Source organism: Balaenoptera borealis (genome assembly GCF_965194805.1).
Source record: "Balaenoptera borealis genome assembly, chromosome: 3".
NCBI classification, from domain to species: Eukaryota; Metazoa; Chordata; class Mammalia; order Artiodactyla; family Balaenopteridae; genus Balaenoptera; species Balaenoptera borealis.
In genome coordinates this window covers 164,404,612-164,416,997 of record NC_138866.1, presented here as the reverse complement: position 1 = coordinate 164,416,997, position 12,386 = coordinate 164,404,612, and the positions used below count along the sequence as shown (strand labels likewise).

Sequence of the window (12,386 nt, the reverse complement as noted above, 5' to 3'; positions counted from 1 at the left end):
TCCCAGAGGGCCCCTCCCACCTGCCTCTCCTGGTCTCCCCGGCCTCCCTCCTATGCCCCCAGGACCCACGTGACCTGGAGGGGGCTTTGGAGGGGGGTATACCGGCTTGGGAGCTCAGCAGGCTCCCTGGCCCATGTGGGCCAGACGATCGCCCTCCGCTCCTCTCCCCTCCCGCTCTTCCCGGAGAGTCCCTCCCACCTGCCTCTCCTGATCTCCCCGGCCTCGGGGGCGCCGATCCTGTCTGGCCTCCACTTCTCCTCCCCCCTCGGTCCCCCTACGTCCTACTGGTTCACTTTGGGGTTCCTCCCGTCTCCTTGGGTGTCAGGAGTCCCCCACCAGCGGCCGGCAGGTGCCTTAGTGTGGGGAGATGCTAACTCCCTGTCTTCCCACACCGCCATCTTCAGGAAAAGTTTTCTAGAGTAATTGACATTATAGATGTGTTTGGGTGGTTTTCTCCCTTTCAACTAAATTTTATTTTAAAGCATATTTTATCATGTCTTGTCAAACATTTCCTTTCTGTGTTTTGATATCTCATCTTTTACCAAAAGGCCTGCAGAACCATAATTGAAACCTCTCTGCTTGCCGACTACCTTATTTTTTTAAAAAAATATTTAAAGAACAAATATGTAAAGATTATTATTTTTAAAGCTAAATTTTTGTAATGTCTCTTGGACCAACTTTTATCAGAAATAGCATACAATACTATTTTAGTGGTTGTATGGTTCTAGTACAATAGTATAAATATCTTGTTGCTCTTCAGAACTCTGAAGTGTTTTAAAACACTGTGGAAGTGGTCATGTTTTTAAAAGCTGCAGAAGCTGCCCTTCTCTGAGCTCCTACCTCAAAACACAAAACCCACATACTCACAAAACATTTAACATACATACACATATTCCAGGTAGCCTTGTTTTCTCCACTTTTAGCTTATGTCAGGAATTAACAAGTTATATTTATATATATTTACTAGAATTGGTTTTAACAGAAATATATATTTCCAGTACATGGTAAATAGGTCAATATAACACATGTATATAGATGTTTAATTACAATTAAATCTGGTTAAGTATAAATTAATATAAATTTTAATCTCCCACCTGGTTAAACTACTCATTTTGTTCTTTTCCCCCTGAAATGCTGCTTAATTGACAGCAGAGAGGGTTTTCTAAAAAGACAAAAACTGCAAGGAATAAGAAAATGGGAGAAGCGATAACCCCTGCCAATTTTTGGAGACCACAATTCGGACAAACATTTAGTAATTTTAGCAACCCTGAGAAAACCGGAGGAGCACCTGATTCATATCTCAAAATCCCCAGTAGGCTTCGTAATTGCCAGCTCCAGGTACCTCTGGAAGTGGAAGTGAAACTAAGAACAGTAGAAGTGGTTGAAAGCCTGTTGCAGAAGCAGTTAAAGTCCCTGAGTTCCCCCACCTGCTCCCCACCCCTGCACGAGACGGGGGCAGGGTGTGGGTTACTGTCTGGAGAGGATGAAACAGAAGGCCCGTGGGCTGGAGAGGACACAGACCTGCGGAGGAAAGCACAGACGGAGTGAATGTCCTGAATTTGGGGCAGCCCCGCCTTTCCCTCCGCTGGGCTCCCAGAACAAAACACCGGCAGCCGGGCGCTTGTCCTCCTGACGGGGACTCAGAGGAGTCTTCTCTAGGAATCTGACCAGCCCAAGAAAATACCCCCAAACTCCTGACTTCAAGGGAAGCCCAGTGAAACCAGCCAGATCACTCTACAGTGAAGACAGAGCTTGAAGCCCCACGTCTGCACATAGAGCTTTCCATCCGCTTTCTCATGCCTTCTTTCAAATATGAGTGAGGAGAGGAGCTAGGAGCTAACATGGAAAATAAGAACAAGTAGAAAAAGCAATTTGTGAGAAACAGACTATACAGCAAGAAGAAAACGGAAGAGCTATTGCTGATGTCTTCAGAGGGATAAAAAGAGATACTGTGTCCATAAAACAAGTATAGGATGCTATAAAAGGAACATTAGAGAACAACAGAGCTTATGAATATAAAAAATGATAATAGAAATGAAAAATTCTAGAGGAGGGTTTGAAAATAACAAGTGAAGAAATTTCCCAGAAAATAGATTGTGAAGTCAAAACTCAAATCAATGAGTTTTTAAGATTGAAAAGATCCATCAAGTGCCCAAACCTGTGGCTAAAAATATATCCAAGCCAAGCACAGAAATTGCAAGTTTCAAAACTTGAAGATAGAAGCTCCTATAAGCTTCTAGAGAGGAAAAATAGATTTCATATAAAGAAGAAAGAATTAGAATGGCCACACTGGAAGCTAGAAGACAGTGAAGGTGGTGCCTTTTGAGCAAAAATATTTTCTGACTTAGAATTCTAAAATAGCCAGATAGCTAAGAAAGAAGATAGATTTATCAGACATTCAAAGTGTCACAAAATTTATCTCCCACATGCCCTTTCACAGGAGCTACTGGAGGACAAGCTCCTCCAGAACAAGGGAATAAACCAAGAAAGATGTGAGATGCAGGAGACAGGGGACCCAAGCAAAGGAAGGCCTAGCAGATGGTGAAGGGAGACCCCCCGAGACCCCTGCTGAGCAGCGGGTCCAAAAACTCTGGAAGCCAGGTCTGCAGGGAGGGTGCCTGTTCTGTTAGAATAGCACCAGGAGAGGCTCATGCAACTTAAAGTGAGTTTGGATTGAATTAGCGACAGATATGTAGAAAATGAAGCAAATCAAGAAACAAGGCAATGATAAGCCCCAAGGAAAACAAGAACATTGTGCTAGAAAGAAGAAAGGAGGCATAGTGAACCGCATGGCTCAGCTGTGAAGAGTCTTAGGAACACAAGCTCTGAAACGCTCTCCATCCAAAATGAAAATCTAACTGTACTGGCAGGATGGGAGGGAGAGGAGGGGGTGGGAGGAGGGAGAGGAGGAGGTGGGAGGAGGGAGAGGAGGGAGTGTGGATGGAGAGGAACCTTTCACTGTGTACCTTTTTATATTTTTTTCATTTTTGAACCATGGAAATGGCTTTCCTAAGTCAAAAAAAGTTTTTTAAAGAGAATTATTTTGCTATTCGTCATAGGCTTTTTGACAACCGATTTCCATAAAAATGTGCTTTCTTCCTCTCTTTTTCTCTTCAGAAATTAAAACACAGAGCACGGGGTTGTTCACCTGATATCAGACAAATAGACCTCGATGTCAACCGCACATTTAGGGACCATATCATGTTTAGAGACAGATATGGTGTGAAGTAAGTAAAGTTTAGTATTATGAACTATGAATAGCATTTACAAATAGTCTTTATCAATTTGAAATGTCAGTGTTTGGAATGTCTTGTATAGATGATCATTTTGATTCCAATTCTAAGGATTTAAGTTTTGGTGGATCATTTGTTCCATATTGTGTACAATTCAGGAGCTAATTTAACTTAAATTTTTAACCTTTGACATAGTAGGTGCTATAAAATTGCTATAAAATCATTTTATGATCTGGGAATTCTTAAATATATGGTAGATACTTTTATTAAAAGTGTTAGAAAAGAAATGAGAGATTGTGTTCCTTTTTGAGAGCCGTGTCAGCAATAAATATATTCTTAGACCCTTGACTCCATGCAAAGGTGAAACTAAAAAAATGGGAAATACACAAATGAAATGACTATGACAATTTAGGAATGAAAGGTACAGTTTTGCTGACCTCCGTATCAGTTAAGGTTCAACCAGAGAAAAAGAAACCAGTAAGAGATGTAAACTAAGGGATTCATCGTGGGGAATTGGCTTACACAGTTGCAGGGACTGACTAGGCAAGTTCAAGATCTGTAGGGCGGGCCATCAGGAAAGGCAGCTGGAGCTCTCGGGTGGGTGCGAGCGAAGCTGCGGTTCACAGGAGGAGTCCCTCCTTCAGGGAAGCCTCGGATCAGCTCTTCCGGCCTTTTGACTGCTTGACCCAGGGCTTCCCAGATTATCTAGGGTACCCTCCCCTACTTCAAGTCAGTTGACTGTGTACTTTAATGACATTTACAAAACACCTTTTCTACAGCAGCACCTACATTAGGGTTTGAATAACTGGGGGTTGTAGCCCGGCCAAGTGGACACGTAAAGCTAACCATCACATCCACCCTTGTCAACTTAATTTCCGCATAAAGACGATAAAGGCATGCTTTGCCTAACATGGTACAGCTATTCTACTTACAACTGAAAATATGCTAACCCCCTCCCCACGAAAAGATGCAGCGCCCTTGGGCAGTGTTTACTCTTTTTGCTTTGATATGTGTAACCTAAATTCTGTGATATAAAGTCAACTATTATTAAACATCTTATGTTAGCTGATAAGGAAAAGAGAAGGAAGAAAACACATTAAAATATATACACAAACATATTGATACCAAAATAAGGAAATGCTCAAAACAGATATAGTCAGCAGTTCTGCGACTGGGCATGTGGTCACTGCTGGTTGGTTACTTACCTTCCCACTACCCACCCCCTGTTCCCTTTGCCCTCAGCAAGTGCCTCGGCTGGCCGTGGTTCTTTGCCTCGTGGGGGGACCTAAACCTTTATTCCTGAAGAGCCTGGACCATTAGCAGTCCGGCCTGAATTTGCTTGTGGAGGTTTTCCGTTGACTTTAATCACAGGGTTTGGTTATACTCAGAGGCACCTTAAGTGTCCTCTGTGTTCTAGACGTGCTCCTGCTTGCGTCTGCTGTGTCCTAGCACCCCCTTCCCCTTAGTGGTTGGGATCAGTCCCTCCAGCCGGTTCAGTCACCTCCTTCTTTGCCTGTTGATTCGGAGGCATGAGGAGCCCAGAGTGGCCGGTGGCCATCTTGGCTTCCAGTTCAGTGGAATCATTGTGTCTCCTGGGGGGACATTCCTCTCCTTGGAGCCAGGATCTCTAGAGCAGCAGAGCCAAGCGTGTTGTTAGTGGACCCAAGAGGTAACGGTGTGTGGAGCCACTCCCATTCCCACCCCTGGATCCTGGGAGAGGAGGCAGCGCTGGTGCTGGAGGCTGGTTTTGGGTGTATACCGCCTCCTGGGGGACATGCCCCCCCAGCAAGGTACTTCTCGGAGCTGGCAGTGTGAGTTGAGTCTTCAGAAGGCCGGTCCGCAGCTCCGTCCAGCCGGCTCCTTCTACGGGGATGATTCTATAGTGAGAGTAGTTCAGTGAAAGAGGGGAGCAAACTGAAGAAATTGTGAAGCCCTTCGTGCTTTTTGCTATAAATCCTTTCTGTCAAATTTAGCCTCAAGTTTAGACTGTGTTGTTTAAATTTGAGCTCGGGGATCATTTCCTTATTATAGTAGTAGTTTTATCTGGATTATCTGTTTATCTTCAGTCAAACTGTTGTTTATTTTTTTAAGTTTATAATTTTAAGAATACGTGAAAAAAACTAAATTGTGTTCAATGGAAATTTCTTTTTCTAGGCAGCAATCCCTGTTCCACGTTCTTGCTGCATATTCTATCTACAATACGGTAAGTTGGAGCACGCCTGCCCACAGCTTTTTGAGTTGTGCTCTGAGCACCTGGAGGAGATCTTTGGGCCTCCCTCCTGACAAGGCCCTTTTGGCCTGCATTGCTTCATCTCAGGGCTAGATGGTCTCCAGGTCTCTGTGGATCTTCCTGAGGCTCCCGTGGCCCCCCTGGCGTCTTAGAGCAGAGCTGGTTGGGAAGTGGAGAAACCGCAGTATGACAGCGAAGCTCACTTTCCCCCTCTTTCTCCAGACTGTTCTGTTATGTTTTGCGTTGTTGTTTGTCTTGTTTTTATTTTAAGCAAGTAGGACCGGAATGAGCAGCGCCAGAAGGGCAGGAAGTGGTAGCCAGGTTAATTTCTGCCCGACTCTTGGTGACTCCACTGCCCGGGAGGCTGCCTTTCAGGGTCACATTTCATTTATTCAGTGAGGTCCAGGTAGGAGACCATACGTACCTACTTGCTGTCTCCTGGAGTAGGCCAAAACCAAGCTTTTTGGTATTAGAACATGTTATTCTTAAGGCATTGATTACTCTGCGGGGAGAGAGACTTGGGGGGAAAGATCAGCTCGTGTTGAAACCAGTGTGGATGCCAAATAAATGCTTGTTGCCGAGATTCCAGGAAGGGCACCTTGAACCTTGGGGTGTATCATTTCCATTATCATCAAAACCTTTAAGTCACAAGGGACAGAAATTCACCCAAACAAGGGCAAGTTAAAAAGGGATTGATTAAAGGGACTTCTCATAGAAATGAAGCTCGGGGGGGTCGGAGCTGGAGAGTGAGAAGCCTCCAATGAGAAGAGCCTCCCTTTCTCTCTCTTCCACTCTGTGGCCATGTGGTAACTCTGATTGTCTCTGGGAACTGTTCGTTCCACTGTTTCTCTCTCCAGATTGCTTTCTTTGTCTGCTTATCTGTTTTTCCAAGGCTAATATTGCACCCATGGACTCAGCATGACCATTCTGTTCAAGTACATACCACCATCTGATTGCAGTCTCTGTGGCTTTATTCAGTTTTCTTAGAGAAATTAGTAAATTAGTCTTGCAGCCAATTAATGTTTCCCTGGGGCCAGATGTCCTCTGCTCCAACAGCTTTGGTTCACATGGCACAGACATGAATCTCTAAGACCATGTTATAAGCAGGGATTATGGGGAGAGTGGGCAGTTCTCAGGGAAGGAGCATAGGCTGGATAGGTACCCCACAATGTGTCTGTATAAGGGTCTGGAAGTCTAGAGGAGAAAAGACAGCAAATTTGGAAACTATATGAGGAGAGAAATTTGCCAGCATCTGAGCAAAGAAGAGGAATATTGAGCTGAGAATCACACATAAAACAGAAAAATAAACAGCCTTTACAGAAGGTGTAATGGTATCAGTAAAATGGGCTCAGTAAAATCCGTGTAGGTTAAACTTGCCCGTACTTCTTCATTTATTCTCCAATACCAGGTGCATTCTTTGACTGTATGTGGCTCAGTGCTGTTGAGATTGTAATATTTCTCTATAGAATTGCCATTAAATCATGTGTTTAGGCATTTTCTGATTATTTTCTACATCAGTTTTTTATATGTGCATGTACATGTAATTCGATCTGAAAACCCCCAGTTTCTCTGTTCTCATTTTCTCTTTAGGAAGTTGGATACTGTCAGGGGATGAGCCAGATCACAGCTTTACTCCTCATGTATATGAATGAAGAAGATGCCTTCTGGGCCCTGGTCAAACTGTTCTCGGGCCCCAAACATGCCATGCATGGTAAGAAAACCCCATAGTTGATCATCAGCAACAAACAAGGGAGGGAGAAAAAGGCAAATTCAAACAAAGTCAGACTTTGGAAGATGCTTGGTAGGGTTAAGTACAAAAAAATGTTTAGGGGCTTCTTTAATTCATTAGTGTTTGTTACTAGTTTCTTATTTAATTCTTCTCTATTGAACTTTTCTCAACTTTTCTGTTCACATTTATATTCCTTCGTGTTTACTACAAAGTATACTGTTGACATTTTAAAACTCTTTCCTTACTGGCTCCAGTCAGGAGAAACTAATTTAGGTTTAGAAGAATTTAGGAAAACTGAATTATTGAGAGCTTTTGATCAAAACTTTTAGACAGTCATGCATTCAGTGAAATGTCTACTATTGACTGGATATTGTGATGTATACTTCTTTGTCAAAGAATATTAATTGAGAAATGACACTTAGCTGTTTAAAGGAAAGGTACACAGTAATTAAGTAGTTTTGTATTTCATGTGTGTGTTTCAGTTCTTTCAGCCTTAAAATTGACTCCGTTTTACAGTAAAAAGGCTGATAACATATTCTGGGCACTTTATTACGTAATATTTCAAAACTTGCATAATTTTTTGGTTTTCAAGTTAGAAGGAGGTTTTTAATAACTTTTTCGTTATATTTGCCAAGCATATGCAGTAAACTTTACTTGCGAGAGTTTGGATTGCAGCTTCTCTTGGAAATAAAAGTGGCATTTGTCCATATAATGCAAAATTATTTTCCCAGTGCCACTGCGTGTGGTAATACCAAATTAAAAACAATTTTAACACTAATCACTCTGAGAATGGACCATCTTAGTTCTGTTTGTGAATGTTAAAGCTTTATTTGGTAGGGAACCTGCCACATATTAAAGTAATATTTTAAATTTTCAAAAGTATGACCTTCTATAGTCCATAGTTTATTAAATCTCACATTCTTACCATGTGGTTATTGTGGGGGCATTGTGTGTGTGTGTGTCTGTCTGTCTGTCTGTCTGTCTGTTTCTCCCTCAGTGTTCCCTGTGAATCTTTTAAAAAATAAATACTATCTGCATGATAACTGTTTCTGGTCACTTTGCGTCCCACAAAGAGACTCCAGTAGTAAGACACATTATACTGAGCTGCCATCCAATAGACAGTATCATTTCAAAAGGCATCTTGAAGAAGAATAACTCTTCCTTATCAGTCTTCATTTTTCTTTACCCTGAGATGGTGTTGGTGATATATCTTGAAGTACAATGGAATGTTACGGTTTAAGTAGTATGTAATTATGTGGAATACCACCCAATTTTAGAAAATTCATTCTTTTAAACAAACCTGATAGCTTGCTTTCAGTAATTATTGTCACCAGTCTAATCTATAAAGCAGTATTAATTTTACTATCCTAACATTTACATTACCAAAGCAGTTTAGGTCATTATTATGGGTAAGTTTGTACTTAGAGGTATTTGTTTCAAGGTCTGCCTGTGAAATTATATAACTGAAGGTTACCTCAGTTCTTTGCATTTCCTATATGAAAGTGGTATCACTTACAAATGTGTAGAATAAAGTGAGGGCTGAAGAAAATGAGATTTAAAATATCAAGTCTGGGACACCACTGAAAAGTGAAGCAGCGTTGGGTATCTTAGCACCCTTGAGCACGTGTGTATTACTGAAGGGATTGCCTTTTTCAAAATCAGACTTTTTCTTGAAATTCTTCCAACTCCCATTCCTATCAAATTGACCATGAAAGTGGCACAGAAAGAGAGACATGGATTTTTTATGGATTCACTTCACTGGACAGTGTTACTAAGGGAGGACGTTGCTGTCTGGGAAGTTCTACAGTGCCTTAGAAAGCGGGGAATTAGCTAAGAAGTAGCCCTTCCCTGAAGATTATAAAGCTGTGTTTCCCAGCAGTGTGTTCCTTGGGTTCTTGGAGGGACGTAGTTTCACTTTTTGGAAACAGGCGTGCTGTGCGGAAAAATGGACTCCAAGAGCCAATAAGGCTGGGAGATGAGCTAAACGAAGAAAACCAGGTTTCTGTAGTCTATAAAGCAACTTAGAAACATTCAGAAGTTCATATGCCTCGTGAACATAGGCAAGAAGGGTATATATAACACACAGTATTTCTCCTGGATTCTTTTAAAAACATAGAACATTTATTAACGTCTTTCGAAGTTAAATAGAACCCAGGTTGGAAAACGCTAATGTGGATAAATCATAAATTCATTGTGTATGCGTCCTTTTTAACAGATTATATAGAATATCTGAAAGGAAATTTTTGAATGAAAATAGATGTAAAGTTCCATGACTTAAATACACAAAATTAATACTAACTTCCCATTTACAGTTACTTCTTAGAAATCTTATAGATTATATTGTATAATCAGTTGGGATAGAATATATTAACGTCGATCATATAGTGCCCGTATGTTTTAGCTGATGTTAAGTATCACTTATAGAAAGGATTACAAAGTGATAATAACCTTGGCATGGTACTGGAGTAAGCCTGAAAAGGGTAATAAAATGTTTGTTATGTAATGTATTAATGGTAAAACAAAATAAGTAATCAAGATTAGAATAACTTATAAAAATGTGTACGTATAAGACATGACCCAGTACTTCAAGAGAACAGATAATCTTGATAAATGGCTTCAGTTTCCATTTTTTCTTAGTTTCCCTTTTAATTCAGAAATATTCTGTCCTCTTTTATACTTTTACAAGGATATAGAAGATCCTTAGCAAACACATACTAGACTGTTAGTTTCATTAACCAAAGCTTATTCACAATTGTTTCCTTGGAGGGGAGGAAAAATATTTGGGTACTACTGGATTCGTTGTTCTTGTTGTTGTTGACAGTTAAAAGATGAAAGAGATATGTTGCACTTAAAAATAGAGATTTCTGTTGGTATTGTTTATGAAGTATTGTTTTTATGTTTATATTCTAGGATTTTTTGTCCATGGTTTTCCCAAACTCTTGAGGTTTCAAGAACATCATGAAAAAATACTGAATAAATTTTTGTCCAAGCTTAAGCAGCACTTGGTAGGTAGATGTGACATTGACTTACACCCACCTACACCAAGAATAAAGTTAGAAGACTTGAGTGCAGCCGTTGGTCCCAATTACCCTATTGATTTATAGTCTTGTCCATGTCATTTACTGAGCAGTTGTAATTCCCAGTTGTTAAAAGGACGTTAGATTTGTGAAATTTAGTACGGATGAACTATCACAGCCCTAACTCATAGAATCAAACTTTGAAGCTGATATATACAAACAATATAGTTTTTAAGGATGTGTGATTTCTCAGTGATTTGGGAGGTTTTTTAATCGCACTAAAATATTTTAAGGGTCATACAAACTCATCCTCAGTGAACCATATACATGCTGTCCTGTAAAACACAGTAATTTAGTAAAGCAAGGATACGTCCCTTTAGAATATATTGAAGAGAAGCAAAGTGTTGTATTACAATCCTTTCTTATGAAGGGTTTATTCTCAGGGTGATTTTCAAAAGTAAAATTGAGGGAGAAGAGGGAGTCAGAAGAGAAGAAGTGGAACTACTCCAGCACGAAAGAGATTTGTAATGAATGGTTTTGTTTAGCTGTGACAGCTACCTCCAAAAACCTGCCTAACTTTTAGTATTATATTGTCATATTTTGTGTGCTGCAATCCAGAAGTTGTGAAGTCTTTGTTTTTTCCAGGATTCTCAAGAAATCTACACAAGTTTTTACACAATGAAATGGTTTTTTCAATGTTTCCTTGATCGGGTGAGTATTTATTTACAAAGCCCAATCATAAAATGACAAATACCAGCCAAGGGCAAACTGTTAATCTTATTTCTGTTTTGTTTTAATTGTAGACTCCCTTTACACTAAACCTCAGAATATGGGACATCTATATCTTTGAAGGAGAACGAATTCTTACTGCTATGTCTTACACAATCTTAAAATTACACAGAAGTAAGAAAACGTTTAATTATAAAGATTTCACAAAAATCTAGCCTTATTTTAACTTTGATTTCTCATTACCCACCCAAATTCAAATTCATTTTCTTTTAGTAATGAGTTTTAAAAATTCTTGGAAATCAGTGAAATTATCTTCAGTTGGCACTTTACTTTCATTGGTTCTTCCTCATGACCAGAAGCTTACTACATTGGAAAACGTCTTTGATTCTTTTCTCTATGTCATTTTCATCTTCACACTTCAGTAGAATGCAGTGTATATGTTTCACTAATAATAATATTCCTGTTAGTTATTTGTTTCCACGGGGGATCCCTTATTTCTTTTCATTGGTCTGAATCTCAGGTTTGTAGTAGGAAAAGGGAGAGACCAAAGAAGCCAGGCCCCTTAGTTAAAAGGGCTAGTGAGGACATTTTCCTTTACTGTGTCCTTCACCCAGGAGAAAAGCATCCAGCCCCATGCCGTAGACCAGAGATGGGGAACCTCCAGCTCATCTACCTGTTTGGCTGCTTTGCGGCCTCTGAAGCAAGTACAGTCCATGTCCACAGTTGCCCAAATGTAACACAAGGCTTTTAAAAGCCTTCAGTTGCAGTATTTCAAGGGCTCTGTAAATTTGAGATGCTGTGCCTTAAGTCAAGGAATTCCTTAAGTCAAGGAATGAGAGTTTCTCTTTATGAATATGAAGAACCTTATTCGTCTTAAAGTCTCAACCCAGCCTTAAAACTTTGGTGACTCTTCTTGTAACAATGCAGAGAAGAGAGTCACTGGAATGTTCGGAACCTCACACAACACTTCCAGCCTAGGGCACAGCCTAGGTTCACGTTCGTTGTATACTCTGCATCTTATCTTGTTCTTGAATGATCATCTCTTTAGTTGCCCCCATAACTTATAAGCTAATTGAGTGCTTGGGGTCATGTTTTATAGTTTTTCTCCCTGCTGTGCTTGGCTTTGTTCTAAGAATGTGTTAGGTACTTTGATATGAGATTGCTTGATTGCTTACTTGAAAAGCGTGGCCTTCAGGAGCACCAGATTATCCAAATTCTAGGTTGGAATGAAACTTTAAAATCACGACTGTATAGTTTACACTGAAAGAAGAGGATTCAGAAGTGTTGTGGTTCATTTCCCTCCCTCCCCAACACGCAAACCACAGCACCCAGATGAAACAATTTGGCAATGAATTACCTCCCAAGACTCAGGGTCTGTCATTATAACCACAGGAAATCAATCAATCAGTCTCTCCTCTCACCCCCTTTACTTCTTTTCTCTCTTTCTG

General features: G+C 40.4%; 1 protein-coding gene across 1 annotated transcript in view; it reads left to right on the top strand.

Moving 5' to 3' along the window:
- USP6NL (USP6 N-terminal like) overlaps positions 1 to 12,386 on the top strand; it is a 145,825-nt gene that overhangs the window by 119,374 nt on the left and 14,065 nt on the right. The window contains exons 9-14 of the mRNA XM_082385389.1: positions 3,118 to 3,227; positions 5,388 to 5,436; positions 7,054 to 7,174; positions 10,103 to 10,197; positions 10,855 to 10,920; positions 11,013 to 11,112. Coding sequence (XP_082241515.1) covers positions 3,118 to 3,227; positions 5,388 to 5,436; positions 7,054 to 7,174; positions 10,103 to 10,197; positions 10,855 to 10,920; positions 11,013 to 11,112 — 541 coding nt within the window. The remainder of the gene's footprint in view (positions 1 to 3,117; positions 3,228 to 5,387; positions 5,437 to 7,053; positions 7,175 to 10,102; positions 10,198 to 10,854; positions 10,921 to 11,012; positions 11,113 to 12,386) is intronic.